Source organism: Zosterops lateralis (assembly GCF_965231275.1).
Source record: "Zosterops lateralis genome assembly, chromosome: 10".
NCBI classification, from domain to species: domain Eukaryota; kingdom Metazoa; phylum Chordata; class Aves; order Passeriformes; family Zosteropidae; genus Zosterops; species Zosterops lateralis.
The window spans coordinates 2,024,194-2,050,000 of NC_139770.1; the positions used below are offsets into that span (position 1 = coordinate 2,024,194).

General features: G+C 44.1%; 1 protein-coding gene and 1 long non-coding RNA gene across 2 annotated transcripts in view; both read left to right on the forward strand.

Moving 5' to 3' along the window:
* Nucleotides 1–25,807, forward strand: part of LOC310913316 — a 525,559-nt gene that overhangs the window by 54,030 nt on the left and 445,722 nt on the right. The window lies entirely within an intron of this gene.
* On the forward strand, nt 9,682–14,069 carry OTOL1 (otolin 1; the record flags this gene model as incomplete). Its single annotated transcript, XM_083868226.1, has 4 exons — nt 9,682–9,985; nt 11,608–11,697; nt 12,964–13,035; nt 13,183–14,069. The coding sequence occupies 4 exons, from the start codon at nt 9,682–9,684 to the stop codon at nt 14,067–14,069; spliced, it is 1,353 nt and encodes a 450-aa protein (XP_083724352.1).

Genomic DNA, 25,807 nt, shown 5'->3' on the forward strand with positions numbered 1-25,807 from the left:
CTGACTGGAACAGCTGGGGATCTGGGAATGCCTGGGTTGCTCCAAAGTGTTCCAGAGGAAAATCCAGTTGCTTTGGGAAGTTCAATTTTCCCTCTGGAGAGTTTGGGATGCTCTGGGAGGAATCACCCATTGAACAGATCCCACCCTGTTGCTGGAGAAGATTTTCACCTGGAGAAGGGCCAGCTTTGAGATCAATCCTACTCATTGTCATACCAGCTTTCCACAGGAAATTTCCTTAAAATGAGGATTTCTTCCCATATCTTGTTTTTTTTTTTTTAATTAATTAATTAATTTTTTTTTTTTTTTTTTTGGTTTGTTTCCCCCTGTATAGCTTACTGCCCCCAATGCAAACAGGTTTGAACAGTGTGAGTCTCTCAGAAATTGAGAAATTTGTTCAAAAATTTCTATTTTGTGACGTTATCTTGGGCAAATGTTTGGTTTAGAGCCTTGTGCTTGTCCTGGATGGATCCGGATCAGGCTCTGTGGGGTCAATTATGAGGGTTGGGACGTTTGCACAGGGTGGGATTGTTGGGGTGTCCTGTGCAGGAATTGGACTGGATGATCCCTGTGGGGCCGTTCCAACCGGGAAATTCCCTGATTTCTGTGTTTCAGCTGCAAACCCGTCCTTGGCCGAGCTGTTGGGAGCTCCTGGAGCTCCCTCTTGTGCTGAGCCTCACCTGGAGCAGCGATTCCCTAAAACCTCCCGTGTTTTCCTTCTCCATCCCTGTTCCTCCCCAGCTCCACCTGCCAGCCTGAAACCCCTTTTGTTGTCCCCCATTCCAGCACGAGGTGACATCAACCCACCTCAGCACATTTTGCTCCTTCTCCCTGTCCAAGGGAAAAAAAAAGAAGAGATGGAAATGAAAAGGAAGAGATGGGAATGAAAAAGAAGAGATGTAAATGAAGAAGAAGAGAATGACATGAAAAAGGAGAGATGGGCATGAAAAAAGATAAGAGATGGGAATGAAAAGGAAGAGATGGGAAAGAAAAATAAGAGATGGAAGTGAAAAAGAAGAGATGGGAATGAAAAGGAAGAGGTGGAAATGAAAAAAGAAGAGAGGAGAATCAAAAAGAAGAGATGGGAATGAAAAGGAAGGGATGGGAATGAAAAATAAGAGATGGGAATGAAAAAGAAGAGGTGGGAGTGAAATGAAAAAGATAGAAATGAAAAAGAAGAGATGGAAATGGAAAGGAAGAGATGGACATGAAGTCACTCCTCTCCTGCCCTAATCCTGGTGGGATGTCCTGTACAGAACCACCAGTTGGACTTTAATGATCTGTCCCAACTTGGGATATTCCGTGCTTTGAGTCAGGAGATGTAAAAAATACAATGTATTTTACAATTATTTATACTTTATTACTGTTGTACATCCCCCCTGGTAATTTTTTTGGAGATATTTTGCTGCCTCTGCTGCTCCTGGGTGAATCTCAGAGGAGGTGGAGAGTTTTAGGCATCTCTTCCATAGAAATCGGTGGGAACCTTCCCTCTGATTTTAGTGTCTATCCAAAGCCATTGCAGTGAGTTTGTATATCAGAAAAAATAAAATTCTCACTCTCCTTTGCTTTTTAATTCCTCAAATCCTTTGAATCCAGCACCCACAGACAGTTTTATTCCCAGATTTTTGCTTCCTGCTGTGATTTGAAGGTGCTGCAGCACTCTGACCTGGGCTGGAATTCTAAATTTTATTACACAGCCTGGATTTGTCACAGCCAAGAAGAATTTGGGTGAAAGGAAAGCAGAGCTTTCCATTTCCTTATTTCCAAGGAGTGCTGCAAAAGCTGAAATCTCCTGCAAAGGGACTTTCTGCTACAGGAATGGGGCAGAATCCAATCCTGGGTTAAATCTCCAAGCCCTTTGTCTCATAAAATGCAGATTTGAGGATGCTGAGTGGATTTTCCAGGGTTAAATGATGATGATTTTCCCTGAAATCTGGCACTGGGCACCAAGGAGGGGAAACAATCCCAGAAAAAGCAAAGCCAGGGCTCTTGAGGACGGTTTTGTTTCCCAAACACACAAGGAAAACAACATTCCCCACAAAAAAAAAAAAATCCAAAAAAGGGTGTCCATGACATCCCAGGGGCACCTCACAAAGAGAGACCCCGGGGCAAAAGGGGAGCCAGGAAATTTTATCCTTTTTCCCCTTTTGGCTGCCTCGAGTTTCCAGAGGAGACAAAGGATGCGATTTCTTAGCCCAGACCTCCCCACAAAGGAAATCCCAGAGCGGGGTTTGGGGTAACACCTGGGGGAATTTATTTTACATCCCAAAAAGCTTTTAAAAGCCAACCCCAAGTGTGGGAGTTGAGCCTGGAATAATCCCTGAGCTGTAATTCTGGTGTCTGACAGAAATAATCGTGTGTTTCTACTCCTTTCAATCTGCATTTTGGGACTCTCAGAGGGATTGACTCCAGAGACTGGAACAGGCACCGGGAAGTTCTCAAATAACTCCCAAAATGGTTATTTTTGGGAAATAGAAGATTTCTGGATCTCCTAGCCAGTAAATTTAAATTTAAATTTAAATAAATCCCATTTTAGGTGCATTTCAGGGCAGATTTAGGGGATTTGGACCAACATTTGGTGCAGGGACTGTGGGATCCATTGCCACAGAGTGATGCAGGTTTTCCCCATCTCATCCTCCCCCTGATATCTGAATTTTAGTAACACCAGATGAAATAAGACTGAATTTACAGGGAGATCATTTTATCCCTCCAAATCCAATGGAATTCTCTATTGAATGTATTTTCTCTAGTCGAGCCCCAAATGGTTATTTTTGGGAAATAGAAGATTTTTGGATCTCCTAGCCAGTAAATTTAAATTTAAATAAATCCCAATTTAGGTGCATTTCAGGGCAGATTTAGGGGATTTGGACCAACATTTGGTGCAGGGACTGTGGGATCCACTGGCTGATGAAGATTTTCTCCATCTCATCTTCCCCCTGATATCTGAATTTTAGTTACAACAAAAGTAATGAGACTGAATTAATAGGGAGATGATTTTATCCCTCTGAATCCACTGGAACTCCCTATTGAATGTATTTTCTCTAGTCGAGCCCCAAATGGTTATTTTTGGGAAATAGAAGATTTTTGGATCTCCTAGCCAATAAATTTAAAGGGCAATAAATCTGTATTTGGATGCATTTCAGGTGCCATCCTGAATTTAGATTTAGGGGATTTGGACCAACGTTTGGTATTGGGGCTGTGGGATCCACTGGCACAGTGTGATGCAGGTTTTTCCCATCTCATCTTCCCCCTGATATCTGAATTTTAATAACACCAGATGAAATAAGAGTGAATTTACAGGGAGATTATTTTTTCCCTCTGACTCCAATGGAACTCCCTATTGAATGTATTTTCTCTAGTCGAGCCCCAAATGGTTATTTTTGGGAAATAGAAGATTTTTGGATCTCCTAGCCAATAAATTTAAATTTATATAAATCCCAATTTAGGTGCATTTCAGGGCAGATTTAGGGGATTTGGACCAACATTTGGTATTGGGTCTATGGGATCCACTGGCTGATGAAGGTTTTCCCCATCTCATCTTCCCCCTGATATCTGAATTTTAATAACACCAGATGAAATGAGACTGAATTTTCAGGGAGATCATTTTATCCCTCTGAATGCAATGGAAATCCCTATTGAATGTATTTTCTCTAGTCGAGCCCCAAATGGTTATTTTTGGGAAAGAGATTTTTGGATCTCCTAGCCAGTAAATTTAAATTTAAATAAATCCCAATTTAGGTGCATTTCAGGGCAGATTTAGGGGATTTGGCCCAATATTTGGTATTGGGGCTGTGGGATCCACTGGCTGATGCAGATTTTCTCCATCTCATCTTCCCCCTGATATCTGAATTTTAATAACACCAGATGAAATAAGACTGAATTTACAGGGAGATCATTTTATCCCTCTGAATGCAATGGAAATCCCTATTGAATGTATTTTCTCTAGTCGAGCATTTAAAATCCTACATGAACCGTTGCTCTTTTTCTGTGTGAATGAAATAATTTTTACCCCACGCAGGATTTAAAGATCTCATCACAAATGAATCCCCACTCCCCCAAAATTTAAGCTGAAAACAGAACAACTATAAAGGCAAAACCCAAATATTATTTTCTCTTTCATTTCCAGGTTTTATTTCTTGCAAACATTTAATTCACAATTTGATCATTTGGGGGGGAAAAAGTGAATTATCATCCAAATTTGCTCTTAGTAAAGAGAATTTAACATATGTTGCTCTCATGATCCCATAAAGCTTTTTATTTTTCTTTTACCCCTTTCTATACTCTCAACTCAGGGAGGGGATTGTGGTGCCAAAAAAAATCTGCATTTTAAACACAGAGGGAAACCTGGACCTTGCAGAAATAAATGGACAAATTCCTTCACCTTTGGGTCCATAAAAATTCCCCCTGAATCTGGTACCTGGTGAGTTGGCAGAGGAGGATCCTGAAATCTCCAAAAAGTGGTGCTGGGGGAGAGCCAAAACACCCAAGGGGCATCCCAGGGTTTGAGGGAAGGGTTTGATTATTTCCTGGGATTTCAGTGTCTCCTTAGTTTTATTTCTTGGGATTTCAGTGTTTTTCTTAGTCCTTACAGGGGTTTTGGCCAATCCCAAATTTTCAGGGAAGAGTTTGATTATTTCCTGGGATTTCAGCATCCCCTTGATTTGGTTTCCTGGGATTTCAGTGTTTTTCTTGCTCCTTGGAGGCAATTTTGCCAATTCCAAAGTTTGAGGGAAAGATATGATTATTTCCTGGGATTTCAGTGTCCCCTTGGTTTGATTTCCTGGGATTTCAGTGTTTTTCTTACTCCTTGGAGGGGATTTTGCCAATCCCAGGGTTTGAGGGAAGGGTTTGATTATTTCCTGGGATTTCACTGTTTTTCTTGTTCCTTGCAGGGAATTTTGCCAGTCCCAGGGTTTGATTTCTTGGGATTTCAGTGTTCTTCTTACTCCCTACAGGGTTTTTGGCCAATCCCAAATTTTGAGGGAAGGGTTTGATTATTTCCTGGGATTTCAGTTCCCCCTTGGTTTGTTTTTCTGGGTTTTCAGTGTTTTTCTTACTCCTTGGAGGGGATTTTGCCAATCTCAAAGTTTGAGGGAAAGATTTGATTGTTTCCTGGGATTTCAGTGTCCCCTTGGTTTGATTTCCTGGGATTTCAGTGTTTTTCTTGCTCCTTACAGGGAATTTTGCCAATCCCAAGGTTTGATTTCTTGGGTTTTCAATGTTCTTCTTACTCCTTGGAGGCAATTTTGCCAATCCCAAAGTTTGAGGGAAAGATTTGATTATTTCCTGGGATTTCAGTGTCCCCTTGGTTTTATTTCCTGGGTTTTCAGTGTTTTTCTTACTCCTTGGAGGGGATTTTGCCAATCCCAGGGTTTGATTTTGTGGGATTTCAATGTTCTTCTTACTCCTTACAGGGTGTTTGGCCAATCCCAAATTTTCAGGGAAGGGTTTGATTATTTCCTGGGATTTCAGCATCCCCTTGGTTTGGTTTCCTGGGATTTCAGTGTTTTTCTTACTCCTTGCAGGGGATTTTGGCAATCCCAAAATTTGAGGGAAGGATTAGATTATTCCCTGGGATTTCAGTTTCCCCTTGGTTTTATTTCTTGGGATTTCAGTGTTTTTCTTGCTCCTTGCAGGTGACTTTGCCAATCCCCCCTCGTCTCCCCTGCAGGTTCTCATTGGCCACAGCAGCAGCTGGGACAAAATAAAACTGATTCTCTCCCCAAAAAAAAAAGATTTCCTTTTTGCAGGTGCCATGGAGGGGGAGTTCTCCTGGGAGCAGGAGCGTTAATAAGGTAGGAGGGAGTTATAGAATTTAAGATAATAGGATTTGTCTCCAGAAAAATATTCCTGTCTATAATCAGTGTATAACTGCACAAAGAGTAGGGGTTTTATTTCCTCACACATCTAAGAATTAGAAATAATTCAATAAGATAAAGTGCAGTCTTTATATTTATTTTTATATATAAATAAATAAAATATATTTATAAAATATATTTATAAATATATATAATTATTTATATCTAAAAAGAAATATATATAAATATATATATATATTTCTAAAAAGAAATATATTTATTTAAAATATACTTAAAAGTGATGAGTTGGGGTTAAATTCCTATTGTGAGCTGGAATATCTGAAATTTTAGGAAGCATGAAAAAACCTCCAACTCTATTATTTCCATCTTCTTATGGGAAATATGGTAATAATTAGTAGATATTTAGATCCAATTAAATGTACATTAATTTTATGAATTATATGCCACTGCAGCAAAGTTTAATTCTTCCTATTTTGTGCCCAGTGTGAATTATAATTTTAGTGGGGAGGATTCCAATGAATGATTTTCTATTTGGTGGTGGTGAATTAATGTCATGAAAAAGTCCAAAATTTCTGTTTTATTTAAGTGCATTTATTTATATAATATAAATATATAAAATACATATATTTATATAATCACAGACTGGTTTGGATCAGAAAAAACTTTAAAGATCATCTTATTCCAACCCCCTGGAATGTAAAAAAAAACCAACCTAAAATAACTATTTAAGAATAATTAATATAGAAACAGCCTTGCCCATTAAAATGAAAATCTCTTTAGTGATTCCTTCCTCTGAGGATTTAATTTTTCCAGGCTGGTGAGATATAATTTGGTTATTAATGATGTTTTTTCCAATGTTTGACAGCAATCCATCAATCTGGATTGGAGAACTGGAGAGTGGCTTTGGGGTTTGTGATGTCTGACAGGAAAACTTGGGAATGGTTTGGATTTGCGACCTGATTTAGAATTTCCCCAGAAAGTTATGAAATCCCTAAGATCTCTGGGATTTTTGTGTGGAAATTATGGAGGTTTTGTGTGGAAATTATGGCTTTATTCACTTATCTTCAACGTCTTACAGGACGCTCCTGTGGCAGGATATTGTTCAAGAGAATTTGGGTTTTTTCCTCTTTTCCTAGGCAGCAGATTATCCTTTTTTTTCTTTTTTCCTCCTTTTTTCTCTCCTTTTTTCCCTCCTTTCCTCCTTTTTTCTCTCCTTTTTTCTCTCCTTTTTAACCTCCTTTTTTTTCCCCTCCTTTTTTTTTTCCCTCCTTTTTTTTTTTCTTCTTCTTTTTTTTTTTTTCTTCTCGTTTTTCTCCTTTTTTTCCTCTTTTTTTCCCCTTCTCTTTCTCTGTGGCTGCAGCTGCAGGTTTTGGCTCCTCCCTGGTGCTGAGCATCTCCCTCCACATCAATTCCTGGAAAAACTCTTCATGGCAGGGGGAAAAAAATAAATTCCCATCCTTGGACAAAAATCTGGGCATGGAATCCCAATCTAATTAAACCCTTATGGAAGAGGGATAATTTATCCTTGAGGATTGAGTGGTCCCTGTGGGCAGCTTTGATCACAGGGGGGTTTTATGTGAAGAAATCAATTTTCCATTCAATTATTTAATTTTGTTTGAAAACGACGAGGAAAAAAAATAAATCCAAATCAAAAATGGAATTGTTTTGCCCTCTGGATGTCGGGCACAGGGGGGTCTCTCCTGGAGCTTTTCCCCTGCTGTGGAATGCTGTGGCTGCTGAGCAAGGTTGGGTTTCAGCTTCAGCAAGAAAAGGGATTCTGTTCCTTTTTGCATTTACAGGTGGGGACCCTGCTTTTAAAAAAAAGGAACAAAGGTGCTTTTTGTGAGGAGTTACCTGAGAGGCATCACCTGGCCTATAGGAAAAATCAGGGCTTTTTTATTTTATTTTTTTTTTGTCCTTTCTTCCTGAGCCAGCTGAATCAACACTTGAAAAATAAAAAGAGCAGATGTGAAAGTTTACACTAAAAAAAAAAAAATCCACAAAATCAGGCAGAAATAAAGGGAAAAAAAACCCCCAAGATAAAAATTTTGGTAAATTTGATGCTTTGATTCCAAAGTTTGGAAAATTTGATGTTTCATTTTGTTCCTGTTTATTCTTACAGAGAAAAGCTTTTTATTGTGTGTAGTTGTAGCAAAGGATATGTTGACCACAAATAAAGAAGTTTTTAGCAAGCAGAGGGAGGTCTCAAGAAAAGCAAAAGATACCTTAGGCAAACAAAAACCGCGTTTTTACCAGGTAGAAAAAAAGATCTAAAAATTTTCCACTGCAAGAAAACTGAAAACAACTTTAAGCTTTAACTGTAACATAATATGGTATTGATTGTAGCTGTGATAGGCTGGAGGTGATGGTAAAGGTGCTGTGTGTGATGCTGGTTGGTTTTTATGTATTGAGATGCTCAGCAAAGAAAAATATATAATATAATGCATTTTAACCAGAACTGAAGTGACTTCAGGCATGTCTAAGGTGTGGCTGGATTTTGCTGTTTCTCCAGTTTAACCAATGGGATCAGAGAGGTGTCATTTCTATTCACCAATTGATGTTGTTTTACACCACAACGACACAGACTCTGAGATTCAGGAGGCTGAAAATGACTCCTTTATTTTTGGGATGTGTCTCCCTTTTATCCCATTTCACACAGACCAATCTGATTGGTGACACAAAGACAAACCTCTTCACTCCCATTGGTCAGAGCAGAGGGACAGCAAGGAGAAGTCCCTCCTGGGGAAAGGAATGAATAACAAAGTTACAGCTACAAAAACATTTCTCCTGTTTACAGAAAATTCCCTGGGAAAAGAATTTCAGAAAACCAAAACACCTCAGGTAGGGAACCAGGGCTACACCTCTCCAGCCCTGGGCAGGTCTGTGGTGGCATCAGAGCTGACCCTGAGCACAGGGAATCCCCTGGAGTCAGCAGAGAGAGGGCAGGAGGGACAGAGCATTTGAGGGGAGATTTGGAATGGTTTCTCTGGAGGTGGAGAAAGCTCTTTCCTAAATTTTGGGTCATCACGAAATGACACTGTTTTACATCATAATGACACAGACTCTGATTTCAGAAGGCTGAAAATGACTCCTTTATTTTTGGGATGTGTCTCCCTTTTATCCCATTTCACACAGACCAATCTGATTGGTGACACAAAGACAAACCTCTTCACTCCCATTGGTCAGAGCAGAGGGACAGCAAGGAGAAGTCCCTTCTGGGGAAAGGAATGAATAACAAAGTTACAGCTACAAAAACATTTCTCCTGTTTACAGAAAATTCCCTAGGAAAGGAATTTCAGAAAACCAAAACATCTCAGGCGCAAACCACGGCTACAACCAATCATGTTAAATCTGTATCGAAACACCTTATAAAAAGTAGTAAGAATTAGAAAATAAAACTTCTTTTTCTATGCTCTTTGCCTTCTGAAATACTTGGAGTCTTTCTCTCATGTTCTACAGCCACAACTGGCAGCTTTAGGGTGGCTCTGTCACCCACGACCCAGGACAATAAATAACATTTTGAGGGGCTGCTTGCTGTCCCACACCTCTCACTCAGATGATTCTCATTCAGATGTTGTCCCACATCTCTCATTTCCCCACAGCTTCTGCCATGTGGATCTCTTTGGGATCTTTGCCTTCTGAAACACTTGGAGTCTTTCTTTTGTGTCCCACAGCAACAACTGGCAGCTTTAGGGTGGCTCTGTCACCCACGACCCAGGACAATAAACAGCATTTTGGGGAGCTGGTTGTTGTCCCACACCTCTCACTCAGATGATTTTCATTCGGGTGTTGTCCCACACCTCTCACTGAGATGATTCTCATCCAGATGTTGTCCCACATCTCTCATTTCCCCAGAGCTGCTGCCATGTGGATCTCCCCGGGGCCCATCCCGCTGCTCCTGGTGCTGGTGGCCGTCCCCGCGCGCGCGGCGCTGAAGGTGACCCCAGCCGTGCTCTACACCAAACCCAAACCTTCCCAACCAGCGCCTCCTCCTCCGTCTGTCCCAGGGAAAATCCCCTTCCCAGCAGCTCCGGGCAGAGCCGAGTTCCCCACGCTTTTCCCCCTGGAGAATTCCACGTTGGATTCCTCCGAGTTCTTCTTCAACTGCTGCGACTGCTGCCCGCCCGCAGCGGGGCCTCGTGGCTGGCCAGGACCACAGGGACCCCCAGGTGTGCTGAGCCCCTCTCTGCTGGCCTGGAAATGCCAAATCCAGTGGGTTTTCTCTCAGGAACTCATCAGGAAGGGCTTGGGCAGCTTGTGGTGGGAGATCTGCAGCTCTTCTGATTGCGGCTCCCTGGAGAGGAGGAAGGGAATGGCTGGAGCTGGGCTTGGGGAGGTTTGGGGTTGGGCGTTGGGGTTTTAGGGAAAAACCCCAACTTTGCTCACTTTTTCTTCCTCAAGAAGGTTCTGGGCACTGCCCAGGCTCTCCAGGGAATGGGAACAGCCCCTGGGAGCTCCAGGAATGTTTGGACACCACTCCCAGGGATGCCCAGGGTGGGATTGTCACGGTCTGTGCAGGGACAGGAGTTGGATTGATGATCCTGGTGGGTCCCTCCAGCTCAGGAGATTCTGTGATTCTCTGAAATGTGAGATGTGGTTCTGATCTGTGGAAATCCAGAGCAGAAAAGGGCGTGTCAGCCACATCCTGGAAGTCACAAATCACCAGTGTGAGTGAGAATGAGAATTCTTTGGGATCACACTGGTTTGGGGCTATCCCAAATCCCTGCTGGCAGGAGGCCACACCCCTCAATTCCCTGCCCTGATCCCCTTGGACTCACAGCTTTAATTCCACAGTCACTTCAACCGTGTCTTTATGACCCCCCAAAACTACCTCCAAGCAGTTTTACATCTTTACTGAAGGTTTATTTTCTATTTTTTCTTTTTTTTTTTTTTTTTTTTTTTCCATTGCAAAAGAGGAAATCTAAAAACAATAATTTGAGTTCGATTTTAAAAATAAATAAATTAAGCACAAGAACCAGCTCTCTATAAAGGATCTAAATAATTAATAAAATACACTTTGTGTCTTCTTTCTACTGCTGAAACACATCCACTGAGCACCTAATTCTGCTCTACTGAATAGTGCATTAGTGCATTAAATTAATTTTAATTGCATTAATATTGGGGATAGGAGCTATTCACCTGAGGAAAGGTGGGAAAATCATGAAATAATTCTCCTTTAATCCTATGCACTTCCAGGAATTTTCACTTCCCATGGCTTGGGAACGGTTGGCTCATGGGAATTGTGGTGGCTCTAAAGGGAGTTTGATCTCTCATCTCTTGATGGAAAAGTCCTTGTGGTGATTGAAGGTGCCAAAATCTGCTCCCAGACAGGCTCTGGGAATCTCTGGATTCCCAAGGGGATGGAAAAGGGGAAGGATTTCAATCCCTCTTTCCTGCAGTGTGGAAAAGAGGGATTGAAATCTCGGCCAGATTCCCCTTTTATATTTGCAGAATTAATTCTCCTTAAGGAAAGGGACAATTCCAAAGCTGTGGCAGCTCCTTGGACGTGCTCAGATATTAAAGACAGATTAATTTCTGATGTTTTATGGACCTCTGAGCTCCCCGTGGCTCTGAGGCAGCTCAAAGCTGGTTTTAAAAACCCTTTAACCAGGGCCCAGAGTGAAATGCAAAGCTGAGAGATTTGATGGTGTCAAATAAAACAAGCAGCTCTTCCCAAGGTGATGGAATCGCCTCATACACATCCTCAATGCCACACTGCTTAGATCTTGATGAAAATGTGATTTAAAAGTTAAACCTTGGAGTTTCTGAGATGATTTTGTTGTTTTTACAGGTCCCAAGGGGGAGAAGGGAGATGCTGGGCTGCCAGGGCTGCCAGGAACTCCTGGCCCTCAAGGTCCAAAAGGCTCTAAAGGAGATAGAGGTAAACCAGACTAATGGAAAATGCTGTTGTCCTCATAAAATGCCACGAAATTATTAAAAAGCCATATTTTTCAAAGCAAAAAAAAAAAGCTGCTGCTAGGGATTTGAGCCCTGGAGAGGTTTAGGTGTGCAGGGACAGGAGCTCAGGTGGTGGCAGTGTTTGTTCAGGTGGAATAGGAGCAGCTGCTCGTAAAGATCTCACTCAAAAATTCTTGTTCTGAGCAGGAGTTCAAAATCTGGGCTCAGTTTGTTTTGCATTAAGGACAGAAGTGGGGAAAAGCCACCACAGAGGTTGTGTGCAGAGGTGTAAAATCTGCATTTCAATTTCAATGTCTCAGGAAAAAGAACTTCAGTTGAGATACTGAGCAATCATCATCCTGAAAGTATTCCTGAAAGGAAACCCCGCCCTTTGTTTGGGGTTTGGAACAGCTTTATCCTGACAGGATCCTGCTGCTGCCACTGGAGGATCACCCCAGGTCCCAGCAGCAGAGTGTGCTGCTGTCCAGGCTCTGCAGCCCCTTAGGCAGTGATTTACTCCTGGAAAATAGAGTTTTGGGCACCCTGAAATGAGGAATGCAGAGCTGTCACCTTCTCCATCTTCCATGAAACAGCAGCAGCTCATAGAGGGGCAGGAATCTGGGAGTGAGGAGGTTCTTGGGGCGGGAATCTGGGAGTGAGGTGGATCTTGGGGCAGGAATATGGGATTGAGGTGGTGCTTGGGGCAGGAATCTGGGAGTGAGGTGGATTTTGGGGTAGGAATGTGGGATTGAGGTGGTTCTCAGGGCAGGAATCTGGGATTGAGGTGATGCTTGGGGCAGGAATCTGGGATTGAGGTGGTTCTCAGGGCAGGAATCTGGGATTGAGGTGGTTCTCAGGGCAGGAATCTGGGATTGAGGTGATGCTTGGGGCAGGAATCTGGGATTGAGGTGGTTCTCAGGGCAGGAATCTGGGAGTGAGGTGGTTCTCAGGGCAGGAATCAGGGAGTGAGGTGGTGCTTGGGGCAGGAATCCGGGATTGAGATGATTCTCAGGGCAGGAATCTGTGAGTGAGGTGGTTCTCAGGGCAGGAATCTGGGATTGAGGTGGTTCTTGGGGCTATGTGATCCAGCTGAGGTTCCTGAAGGTGTTTCCTTAAGGCCCCCATTGCTCACATCTGTTTCACTAATGAAGGGAGGGACACACACACACGGCCCCAGTGGGGTGTGGTGTTTGCTGTGCTGCACACACCAGCATCACTTCATGAATTTATTTGTGCTGGAACGTCCCAGGAGGAAAAGGGGAGCAAGGGGAGCGAGGAGCCAGCGGGAGCCCCGGTTATCCAGGGAAACCTGGGCTGCAAGGTAGGTCTGGAAAACCCAGGATTTCTCTGTCCTTTCCCTCTGCTCGGGGTTTTGTGACAGCGTGGAAGGACCAACCCCTTTGGATGGCCCTTCCATCTCCAGAACAATCCATTTTTATTGCTTTTAATCTTCTTTTTCTCCCCTCAGGTGAAGCTGGAGCCAAAGGCAACAAGGGCAACTACGGCTTCCCTGGCCTGAAGGGACAAAAGGGGGCTAAAGGGGACACCTGTGACAACGGCACCAAAGGGGACAAAGGGGACAGGGGGGACCCCGGAGAGCCGGGAGCGGGCGGGGAACAGGGGGACAAGGGAGAAAAGGGGGACACCGGGGAAAAGGGGTACTGTGGGGAGCCGGGGGGCAGAGGGGCCAAGGGGGACAGAGGGGAAGGGGGCACCAAGGGGGAGAAGGGCAGCAAAGGGGACACGGGCGCCGAGGGCACACGGGGGGCGGCCGGCAAACAGGGACAGAAGGGCGAGCAGGGCCACAAGGGTGACAAAGGGGACCTGGGCCCCGCAGGCCCCGGCGGACCCAAGGGCGACCCTGGCGCCAAGGGCGGCCGCGGCGCCCCGGGCAGGAAAGGCTCCCGCGGGCCCAAAGGAGCTCCTGGTGACATCCCCAAATCCCCCCGCTCGGCCTTCAGCGCGGGGCTCTCCAGGCCTTTCCCTCCTCCCAACGTGCCCATCAGGTTTGACCGCGTGTGGTACAACGAGCGCCGCGACTACGACCCCGCCACGGGCAAGTTCAACTGCAGCGTGCCCGGCGCCTACGTCTTCTCCTACCACGTCACCGTGCGCGGCCGCCCCGCGCGCCTCAGCCTCGTGGCCAGCAGCAGGAGGGTGGCCAAGGCCAGGGACACCCTCTATGGCCAAGACATCGACCAGGCCTCCTTCCTCACCATCCTCAAGCTGAAGGTTGGAGACCAAGTGTGGCTGGAGGTTGGCAAGGATTGGAACGGGCTCTACGCCGGCGCGGAGGACGACAGCATCTTCACGGGGTTCCTGCTCTACCCGGATGGTTTTGAGGTGCTTCTGTGAGTTTGTAGTGAAAGGATGACCCTGGGGAATATCATTTCCCTCTGGAGAAAAGGGCAGAACCTTGGTTGAGTTGATGTTTTGACAAAAAAAAGTTTGTGTTTGCGAGGCGTGGGTTGGTTTGAGGAAATCGCGCATCATCCTTCGTCTGTTGTCCAAACGCCAACAGCACCAGCATGGAGAGGGAATTTCCCAGCACAGTTTGTAATTAGAATATTCAAATCATGGAATGAAACTCCTTCCCAGCCCCTGCAGTCCTTGCATGGTCCAAACTCCCTCTAGGAATCGGTTCTGATCACCTCTGGTTTTGATAAAAGTGCCAGGGTTTGATTTATAGAGCTCAGCCAGACGGGAACATGAGCAGTAGGTTCCTTGAAATCACCTGGGAAGATTTAAAGTTCTTTTATCCTTGAATCAGTGTATTTAGTGCTTTAGTCTCGGTCATGAATTATAGGAAAAAAAAAAATTGTCTAAAAGAATATTAGATCATTGTAAAAAAACCTCTCCTAACTCTTGTTCCTGAACAAAAATAAATCTGAAACTTTCAAAAGTAGCTGAGAGGTGAATATTTTATTTTATTGCCCTACTCAGACCACCAGTTTCTGAGCCTCTGATGTTCTGCAGCCAGAACTTCCATATTTTTTTTTGAAATTTCCTATTTCAATAAGATAAAATTGTGGATGGGCTGAAAATGCACTGGCTTTGTTTTAGCTTGTCTTTCTCAGTTTAATCTTAGGTTTGTGGCCTCTAAACAAATCTGGTTTTAGTCTGAGCCTGTCCAGACTTTGCCTCATTTAAGAAGGGGGAAAAAGAGGAATAAGTTATCCTAAAACTCAGATATCTCTGATTTATTTTTTTATTAATGGTTTAAGTGTTTGATTGGAGATGGATCATTTGAAAAGAGGTTTTATTTTTATTTTTATTTTCTTTGTGAAGGAATTGGGGTGTGGGATCTTCTTGAGCCTCTCCCTGAGGGAGTCAGGTAAATATTTGGGAGAGGAGAAAGAAACGCAGCTCTGGGTGGTTCTTTTGTGGGTTTTTTTTCTGGTAAAAGATCAATGCAAATGTGGCTTTTCTAGACAATAAAACGCTGATTTGCCCCTGACTTGGAGGCAGCCTTGGGACAGTGGGGGAGTTTCTGGTGCACTTTTCTCCTTGACAGAAAAAACTTTTTTTTTTTTTTTAATTCCTAAATTCTCTGGAGTTGCCTCTTGCCCACCATTCTCTCTGTACTTTCTACCCCTTAAACTTCAGGCTTTATCTGCTTAATGAAAAATCAGGAATGAAATACTCAATAAGGAAAAAAAAATCCATCTGTGGAGTGCTGGGCAAACTGGCCCAAGGAAAATCAACCTTTCCTTGCCCAGTATAATCCAGATGTCAGACAGAATTCCTCCTGCAGGGAATTCTTCATTCCCTGTGCCTCTTTTCCCTCCAATTTTCCCTGTGAAAGGTAAATCCCAGCAGGTCCAATCCTCCATCCCGCTGTCCTGGTGCTGAAGGAATCTCGTGCCCACTGGGATTTGTATCCTTGGATCTGGCAGGGATTTCTGGGCAGGTGGGGACCAGTGGGATCAGGAGATGCTCCTGCTGTGCCCGGGCTGTTCCTGTCCTGTGTCACCTGGAATTGTCCCCAGGGAGGGGTGATGAGCTCACCCTTGGCAGGGCTGCTCCCTCTGGAATATTTTTGAGGAATTGCTTCAGGAAATTGTTCTTTGTTGCCTCAGAGATCCTGCTCTGTGAGCTTCTCACCCACAATCATTTTAATCCTAAATCCTGACCTGGAATATATCCTGAATATTCTACCCCAGCCAGCTGCTGGGAGCCTCAGTTTTCCTCTGCAGCATTTGGAGCCAGGAAAATATTAAAATATTGAGGAAAACACAAATACATGGCCCAAAGATGTTACAGAGACAAATCCACTCGCTGCTTTTAAGATCAGCCTTTATTTCCTTGTGTTATAAATGCAGCCCCACAAATAAAAAAAGAGCATTTAGCAGAGTTGTGGCTCTTTTCTCCTTCTATTCACTTTATTTCTCTCCTCTCCAAACTCACAGCCTTTTATTTTTCTTAAGGTTTTATTTTAGCTCCGTCGCCATCCAGATTTCTCATCTCCCCGGGGCATATCTATTTGTTTGGATGACTAACTTGCCTTTCCTGGAGAAATCTGAATTTCTAAGTTGCTGATCCAAGTCTCTCCAACGAGAGAAAGTCATTGTCCATCTGTTTGCTCCCTCCTGAGCCGTGCTGGGAGCTGCAGAGAGGATTAATGTGTGTGGGGCAGGCTGCAAGTTGGGCCTGGATCAGCAAGGACAAGCCTCATGCCTTGTTTTCCCCATTTTACCAAGGAAAGAATCCTCTTGGTCAAATGGATTTTTTAAAATATTTTTTTTTCACTTTCTATGACCAGAGAACTTTGTGGAAAAAAAAAATATTCTCGTAAAATCCCACCATCGTTAAGACCCAAATTCCATCTGGCTTCATCCCACCTTAAACCTGTATTTGATGGACTTTCCTGCAGGTTTTTCAGGAAAAAAACTTTGCAGGAGCACAGTGTTTGCAGGAGGAGGTGGCTGGGCAGGTCTCAGGGTTCCAGCAGAAGGGGGAATTTGCTGCAGAGAACTCGGTGTGGCATCCCAGAAACAGCTAAAAACCCATGTAGGGTGTGACGATGATCAAACAAGACATTACAAACTGCAGGGAGGTGATTTATTGTGCAGGGGCTGAACTGCTGGAGGAGAAAAAGCTGTTTGGGGCCTCATCTGATGAGCCAGGATTGATTCCTGGGTGGGTTTTGGTGACTCTGTGTCCTTGTGGGGTGAGGATTTGGGAGTGGGGGGATATAGAATCCCCCCTTGTATCCCATGGAGCCACTGCCCCTGGATCCAGGATGGAGCTGTGTGTCTGGGGTAAAGGTTGTAGGAATTTTTGGGGAAAACACTGGAGCTGCAGAGAGGAGTGTGGGTTTGTGAGAGCAGGAGCTGAGATCCCCTTTGGAATCCAGGCCATGGAGGAGCACAAATCCTTCTGCAGCCCAGGGGGGACCCCACAGTGGGGCTGGGTGGAGGCTGTGACCCCATGGGAGATCCAGGCTGGGTCAGGTCTGTGGGATCCCATGGAAAATTTATGCTGGATGAGCTCTCTGTGATCCCATGGATGAACTCTGTGTGACCCCGTGGGAGATCCAGGCTGGGTCAGGTCTGTGGGATCCCATGGAAAATTTATGCTGGACCAGCTCAGTGTGATCCCATGGATCAGTCTGTGTGATCCCATGAGATGTCCCTGCTGGATGAGCTCTGTGTGATCCCATGGATGAGCTGTGTGATCCCATAGAAAGTCCCCACTGGATCAGCTCAGTGTGATCCCATGGGAAATTAATGTTGGATGAGCTCTGTGTGATCCCATGGATGGGCCCTGTGTGATCCCATGGGATGTCCCTGTTGGATCAGCTCTGTGTGATCCCATGGGATGTCCCTGTTGGATCAGCTCTGTGTGATCCCATGGGATGAGCCCTGTGTGATCCCATGGGAAATCCCCACTGGATCAGCCCAGTGTGATCCCATGGATCAGTCTGTGTGATCCCATGGGATGTCCCTGCTGGATGAGCTCTGTATGATCCCATGGATGAGCTGTGTGATCCCATAGAAAGTCCCCACTGGATCAGCTCATTGTGATCCCATGGGAAATTCATGCTGGATGAGCTCTGTGTGATCCCATGGGATGTCCCTGTGTGATCCCATGGGAAATCCCCACTGGATGAGCTCTGTGTGATCCCATGGGATGAGCTCTGTGTGATCCCATGGGATGAGCCCTGTGTGATCCCATGGGATGAGCTCTGTGTGATCCCGTGGGATGAGCTCTGTGTGATCCCATGGGAAATCCCCACTGGATGAGCTCTGTGTGATCCCATGGGATGTCCCTGTTGGATCAGCTCAGTGTAATCCCATGGATGAGCTCTTTGTGATCCCATGGGATGAGCCCTGTGTGATCCCATGGGATGAGCCCTGTGTGATCCCATGGGATGTCCCTGCTGGACTGAGCCTAGGAGGAAGGGAGGAATAGGATGAAGATGTTTTTAAGATTTAGTTTTATTTCTTATTTTAATTTATTTTTTAATTTCCCCCTTGAACCCTGCTCTGCCTGTGACCCCTCCCTGCCCTTCCCTCACCCCAAACCACTCCAGGGATTTCCCTCCCTTCCCATCTGAGCAGGGAGTGATGGAGCAGTGGGGTGAGCCCAGCTCATCCCTTGTAGCTCTTTAACTCATTAATTAAACCCCCAAACCCATTTTAGTGACAGCTCAGGGAGCTGTTTGAGTTCTGAGCAGCTCATCCTGGCTGGGATGTGCTCCAGGAGGATTTTGGGGACAGGCAGGGACAGCAGATGGCAATGTGGTGCTGCAAACCGACCAAAACCCGCGGAATTCGGGATGGGCCACGGAATTCCTGGGAAAATCAAGAGGATCTGCCGTGGGATGGGTTTTCCATAGGATGGATTGTGAACTATTGTAATAAGTCAGTCAAAAATCCATGATCTCCATGCAGGAAAAGCCAATTCTGTGTTTTCACTCATTTTATACAGTTTTTACAGACTTTGTGTGCAACTTTAATTGATTAATGGCTTTCCTGCCAATTTCTCTATTGGTTAGGAAAAGGATTCTCCTTGTCCCAAAGCACTCCTGGGACTGCAGTGCTGAGGCTTTTTAAAACAAGTCAAACTTCAGGGGTGTTTTTTTATATGTTGGCATCAAACATTTGGGAAAAATGAGGGAGTGTCACCCCAAATTCTCTGTAAAACAAGTAGCACTTGGTATTAATATTTATGGTGGGGCTGCCTGGGGCTCTCCTTTGCAACTGGTATTGCAATAAGTCAGCAGAAACTCCATGATCTCCATGCAGGAAAAGCCAATTCTGTGTTTTCACCACTCATTTTATACAGTTTTTACAGACTTTGTGTGCAGCTTTAATTGGTTAACAGATTTCTTGCCAATTTCTTTATTGGTTAGGAAAAGTTATTCTACTTGTCTATCAAATCTCTGTATTCTTGGATTTTAGGATTTTATGCCCTGAGCTTGGGCCCACAATGGGGTGGCTCGTGTTTATTGGGGGCTCTCTGTGTGTTTATTTAGATTTAAATGTTATTTTATCACCGAGGATCTGTGTCCTCAATGAGGCCTCTGGATGCAGAGAACTGGAGCACCAACCTCAGCTTGGAATATGTGAATTATTCCCCAAATTTTGTAATCCCAACATGGGGGACCCTCTTTGCTGGTTTTAATACAAGGCTTGTGATAAAACCAACCAAAAATCTCAAATTCCCACATTTTTGGTGCCTCCAAATGTGGAAACTCAGGAGGCAGAGAAGCTGTAAATGCAATATCACCCTGATTTGTGGAATCACCAATTAATTAGGCAGCCAAATGCTGTTATCTCCACCTGCAATTGATTTTTAGCTGGAAAATTAGTGGTAGACAATTAAAAGTGTTCTTAAAAAAAAAAAAAAAAGGTTCATGAAGAACCCAAATCCTCAATAAGTGCAGTGGGTTTGCAGAGAGAGAGAGAGAGAGGCTCCTGCTCCCCCTTGATGCCTGGAGGAAGAGGAAAAGATGATTTTTGCAGGTGCTGGTGCTTCCCAAGTGCCTCTTTTTGCTCTGGAGTAACTTTTGGATGGAAGAACAGGGAGAAAACAGGAGATTTGGGAGTCACTTGGATGAGCAGGGTTGTGGTTATGAAGTCAGGGCTCTGTCGTGGTTTGAAAGCAAAATGAGTGAGAGGCTCCAAGTCAGAAATACAATTTAATAAGAAGAAAGGAAAAAAGGTAAAATAAAATGAATGCAATAACACAAAGGAGCACTGCCAGAGTCAGAACACACCCTGAGCAGGGTGGTGGGAGCAGTCCAGGTGAGGGGCTCTTCCTGAAGCAGTGATCCCACAGAAAGGTCTGGGAGCTCTGCTCCTCTGGGAATCCAGTGGCTCAGGGCTGCTTGTCCTGTCCCAAATCCCAGATTCTCTCCAGGTGGGAATGCTTGGCTCCTCCCCCTGGGCATTGGGAGCATCTCCCAATGGGATGAGGAGTCGTGCAGTGGCTCCTTGATGGCCCATTAAACACAGACAGTCCTGCAGTGGGGCCTTGGTGGCCCATTAAACACAGACAGTCCTGCAGTGGGGCCTTGGTGGCCCATTAAACACAGACAGTCCTGCAGTGGGGCCTTGGTGGCCCATTAAACACAGACAGTCCTGCAGTGGGGCCTTGGTGGCCCATTAAACAGAGATAACTCCTGGAGGGAGTTCCCTGTGAGTCCTGGGCAAGGCATTGATGGGCCATGAGCAGAAGAGCCCAAAGGAGGGGCCTGGGAAAACACTGCCCCACCTGGTTCCAACAGCTCAGGGAGATGGTGAGAGAATAAATACTTTGTGCACATCCTGCACCACGACCCAGGACAGGCTCTCAAATCCTTTTCACCTCACTGAGGGGAGGTCTGGGGTCTCTATCCCACTGATGCCTTGGGAATCCTGGCCTGGAACAGAGACTGGACACAGCTAGGGAATAAAATAGATATTTATTAAAACAATAATGGGGAAGAAGTCCAGGCCCTTGGAGCAGCAATCAGAGTTATAAACAGCCAGGCCACAGCTTTTTCCAAATTTATCTTCCCATCCCTTCATCACTGTTGTTTATCCCTGTTCTCCTCCAACTGAAATCTTTCCACTCAATTGGTTCTAATTGACTCAGTCACTTGAAGGAAAACAACTTGGGAAAAAAAAAAAAAAAAGAGAGGCCTAAATATATATATTTTTTTCCTCATAAAACCTTCCTCAAACTAAAAGAAAAAGATAAATCCAAATTAAGGAGCTGCTGCTCCCAACGGAGACCAAATTCATCTGCGACATAATTGGAATTACAGCATCTCTTGGCAGCCCAGAAGAGTAATCAAGGAGAAAAAACCAAACCCAGCCCAGGCCCTGGAAAGTTATTTTAAAGCTAAAATGAAGCACTTGAGCAAAAAAAGTGACTGGAAATAAACTCAAGTTTTAGTGCGTTTATTCTGAGTAAACAAGATCTAATTGAAAATAGAGGGATATCAACAGCTCCAGGACTGAGGTGACCCCACAGACAGAAATATCTGGAATTGTATGAACTCAGCACAGAAAACATTCGGATTTCAGCTCCATGTGCCCATTTTACTCCATAATAGACACGGGAATATTGGGGAAGGAAATTTCCTGCTCTGTTCTGTTTCCATGGAAAAAATAGTGATTTTAGTGATTTTTTTTTTTTTTTTTTTTCCTGCTTTTTAGAGAGAAGCTGAATATGCATCAGGCAAAATGAGATGTAAAATACTCTGAATATTCAGGAGGATCTGCTGGGTGATGGGGCAGGCTGGAATCCTGGAATTAAGTTGGAAAAACCCTCTAAAGGAATTGAATTCCCCCAGCACAGCTGAGGCATCCCCAATCCACATCCCCAGTGCCAAGGAAAACAAAAACCTTGCAGAGCTTTTCCGTGGGCAGGAGCTGTTCCCTACTCCCTGAGTAATTCCAACAGGGAAATATTTGCTCCTTGGAGTAACTCACCCTCCCAGGAGCACTTTGGGGACTCCCAGGTCTAAAAAAATTCCCCAAACTCTTCAATCCTGATGGAAAAAAAAAATTCTTTCCTTGTGGTCAGATGTAGGAGTGATGCTCTGCCAGTGATGTAAAATATTGATGTAAAATATTGTGAATATTCAGGAGGATCTGCTGGGTGATGGGGCAGGCTGGAATCCTGGAATTAACTTGGAAAAACCCTCTAAAGGAGCTGTTCCCTACTCCCTGAGTAATTCCAACAGGGAAATATTTGCTCCTTGGAGTAACTCACCTTTTGGGGGCTCCCAGGCCCCCCAAAAAAATCCCCAAACTCTTCAATCCTGATGGAATTTTTTTTTTTTCCTGTTGGTCAGAGTGATGCTCTGCCAGTGGGGATTTACAGCTGGAGATGTAAAACTCAATCCCAGAGCAATCCCAATAAATCAGAACTGCTGGGAACATGAACAGCTTCAATGGGGATGGAAGAATTTATCCTTTGGGAAAATTATGTTGTTTTTAATTTTTTTTTTTCTTTCTGTGCTGCTTTGCTGGGTTTGGGAGTGGAATTGGGGGTGCTGGAGCCACTGCAGGGAATTCCCGAGGGATTTTTATCAGCCAGGATGGGCTGGGATTTATGGGAATCACTTTTCCTTCAGATTTAACTTCAAATCTGCCCGAGATTTCAGAGCTTTGGGGATTTGCAGCGTTTTCAAATTTGCAAATGCTGGAAATACCATTATCTGAGCAAGTCTTTATTAACCACAATAAATAAAGACTTTTTTTTTAAAATTTTTTTTTTAAAATTTTATTTTATTTTTTTAAATTTTATTTTTATTTTTTTCCTCTGCTCCTGAAATCCTGGGAGTGTTTGGAACAGCAGGAATCTGCAGCTCCACACTTTGGATAATCAGGAGTTTTTTGCAGCCAAACTTGTTCTTTTGAGCCTCTCCTCATGTTTAATGTGGTGTGAGAGGCCTTGAATTTGGGATATAGAAGGAAAAATTGAATTTATTTGTGGATGGCAGGGCTGGGAGTGGATGAGCTTTGAGATCCCTCCTACCCCAACCCCCTTGTTGTTCCATGAATTTGGTTCAAGACAATTTGTTGCTGTTTTTGAAGTACCTGGTGACCCCAAAAAGGTGTGGGGAACAACAGATATTATCCATAGTGACTTTTTCCTGGACTGAAATCAGTGTTTGGGGTCAAGCCCTGAGTTATTTACTCTGTGCCATCTGCCCTGAGACACAGATAAAATTTCCAACAGATTAATTTTTTGCTATTGGGGGGAAACAATACAAAAGTGGGGGTGGTTGAATTATTCTTTTTATTTTGGGGGGGACAAAAATTTATATTATTTTTTTTCCCCTCAAAACTGGCAATGAAATGGAGCTCAGAACAAAGTAAAGAGGGTCCAGATCTGGTATTAATTTTAGCCCAATCCTGCCAGTTTTATTATTATTTTATATATATATATATATATATGTGAGGAGGGGAAGGGTGTGCAAATAAAAAATTTGGTTGTTTATCCCACTTCCAAAAAAACAGATCAAAAAGTAGTAAAAATCCAGCTCTTTGTAAACTCAGCCTAAAACTGGAGTATTATAGAGCTAAAATAGAGCTCTTGCTCTATTTTGTTTTTTAGGGGATATAAATGCTTTACACGTCAATATTTCCTTTTTCCTTTCCTTTCCTTTCCTTTCCTTTCCTTTCCTTTCCTTTCCTTTCCTTTCCTTTCCTTTCCTTTCCTTTCCTTTCCTTTCCTTTCCTTTCCTTTCCTTTCCTTTCCTTTCCTTTCCTTTCCTTTCCTTTCCTTTCCTTTCCTTTCCTTTCCTTTCCTTTCCTTTCCTTTCCTTTCCTTTCCTTTCCTTTCCTTTCCTTTCCTTTCCTTTCCTTTCCTTTCCTTTCCTTTCCTTTCCTTTTTCTTCCTAAAATTCCCATTTCCTCACTTTTCTCTTCTCCTCACTGGTTCATCTTGCCCAAATTTCCTCCTTTTTTTAAAGATCTGCCGTTTTAACAACTGCAGACTCTGCTGCCAGGATTACAGAGACTCCAGAAACAGAGGAACCTCAAATGCTTCTCAGTCTGGACCCATCATTTGTAGCTTATTAAAGCCCAGCTCTAGGATTTTATCAGATAATCAATAAATCTAATCAAGTTTTATAAGAAGGGTGGCTTTATTTTATGCTGCCATAAATTCTCCTCGTTTTGCCCGTCAACATTTACAAGGGGTTTGAAAAGCACTTTGAGAAAGAAACCCCATCCAGGTTTTCAACAGGACTCTTGAATTTCTGTCGCATTAAAAGCAGAATTGAAAAAGTTTAATAAATCTGTGCCCCTAAATTGACTCAACATAGATGGAAACTCATCCTCATAAACAACTTTAGGTGTGGATAGGGATGAATCATTGAAATAAATTCTGATAAGTATTAAAAAAACACCCCAAATATTGGAGTATTAACTCATCTCCTCACACTTTTATAAGTTTTGGTCCATTTGCGTTTTGGGGTTTAATTGTCCAATTCCAGCTCCAGGCTGTGAGGTCTCATCCTTCTTGTTCCACCCTTGTTTGTGCTTTTGGGGCTGAGAGTTGTCCTTGGTGTGCAGCAGGAAAAGGATTTGTTTTGTGTCCCTGCTGTGTGCAGAGCTGAGTGACACTGACTGTGAGCTCAGAGCTGCCCCCCTGGGCACCACAGAACATGAAATACATGGGAGATAAAACTTAAGGCATCAAGCTGATCTGTGCCAGACTTTACTCAAAGAAATTATTCTCTGGATTTATCCTTTCAGATGGATTCTGCTGCCCAACTCACCAGCGCAGCACAGAAATTCTGGTAGTGAAACGGTTAAAAATTTAATCCAGATGCCACCTCACCGTAGAGGAATAAACCTGACACAGGTAAATGCTCAGAACATCCAGGATCTCAAACTGAGCCTGCACATTCCTGGATCCTATTGGGAACCAAGCCTGGAGAACTCTTAATTCACTACAAAATTTTTACAGTACAGATACACATCAAAGCTCAAAGTTCAGGCCTCAGGATGGATTTTCTGGGAGCACAGAACCACTGGAATTTTCTCCTTTAAGCAGGCAGGCTCCTCAGGGCACTGTCTCATTCCCATTTCTTCTTTTTACCTTTCTTTTTTTATCTAAGGTGGGTTATTATTTTTTTTCCTCCTGTTTTCGTGTTACTCCTGGTTTTATCTCCCGATCCAAGCCTTTCTTTGTGCCCTGTGGGAATGTTTTCTGGGAACACCCTCTGATCCTGCCCTGCTCCCTGGCTCTCCATCCTCTGCTCCCATATCCCAGTGAGGTGGGACCACCCCTGGAAATTCCAGATCGCTGGAATCCTTTCCTAAAGCTCTTTTTCAGTGTGGGCTTTACCCAAAATGAGCGATGTGTGGACAATGCTTGAGGGAGAGATGAATTTTGAGGACGTGCAGGAAGTTTTTGTGGCCTGACTTCCAAAATCATGGAATTGCTGAGGTTGGAATCATCAAGTCCAACCATTTCCCAGCACTGCCCCATGTCCCCAAGTGCCACATCCCCCCTGTGACCCCATCCCTGCCCTGGGCAGCTGTGCCAGCCTGGACAGCCCTTTCCATTGCGAAATTTCCCACATTTTTTTACTCTGATTTAGTTCAAGGACAGGCTCAGGAAGCGCTGCCAAGGGATTTCAGGTGTCCCTTCGTGTCCCTTCTGTTGTTCAATATTGTGTCCTATTTTCCCAGCCCTCGCCGACGCCTCGGACCCGACAACCGCCGCACGTTTTAATTTATTTTCCTGCTGTAATTTATTCGTGGCCAAGTAGACACGGCTGGGTTATTAATATTCCCTCTAATTGCTCCGTTTTCCTGGGAGTGACTTGCCTTTTGTGGCCGAGTAGGAGGTGACAGTGACAGCCAGGCCACGACTGTCACAGGCCCAGACTTTGTGTGCAAATCACAGAGATGTTGTGGGAACTATTTTGGAGTTTTTAAATAACCAGTTTTTCCCAGCCCTTCCCTTGCCCAGCTGCACTGGAGCTTTTTATATAAATTAAATCATAACCCCAAGAACAAGAAATCCACTTTTCTGCTGCCAGAATTTTGCCTGGATCTGACCTCTCCTCCCAGATTACCCAAACAATGATTTATCCCATTTTTCTGTCGTTTATCCCAATATTCCCTTTGCCACAA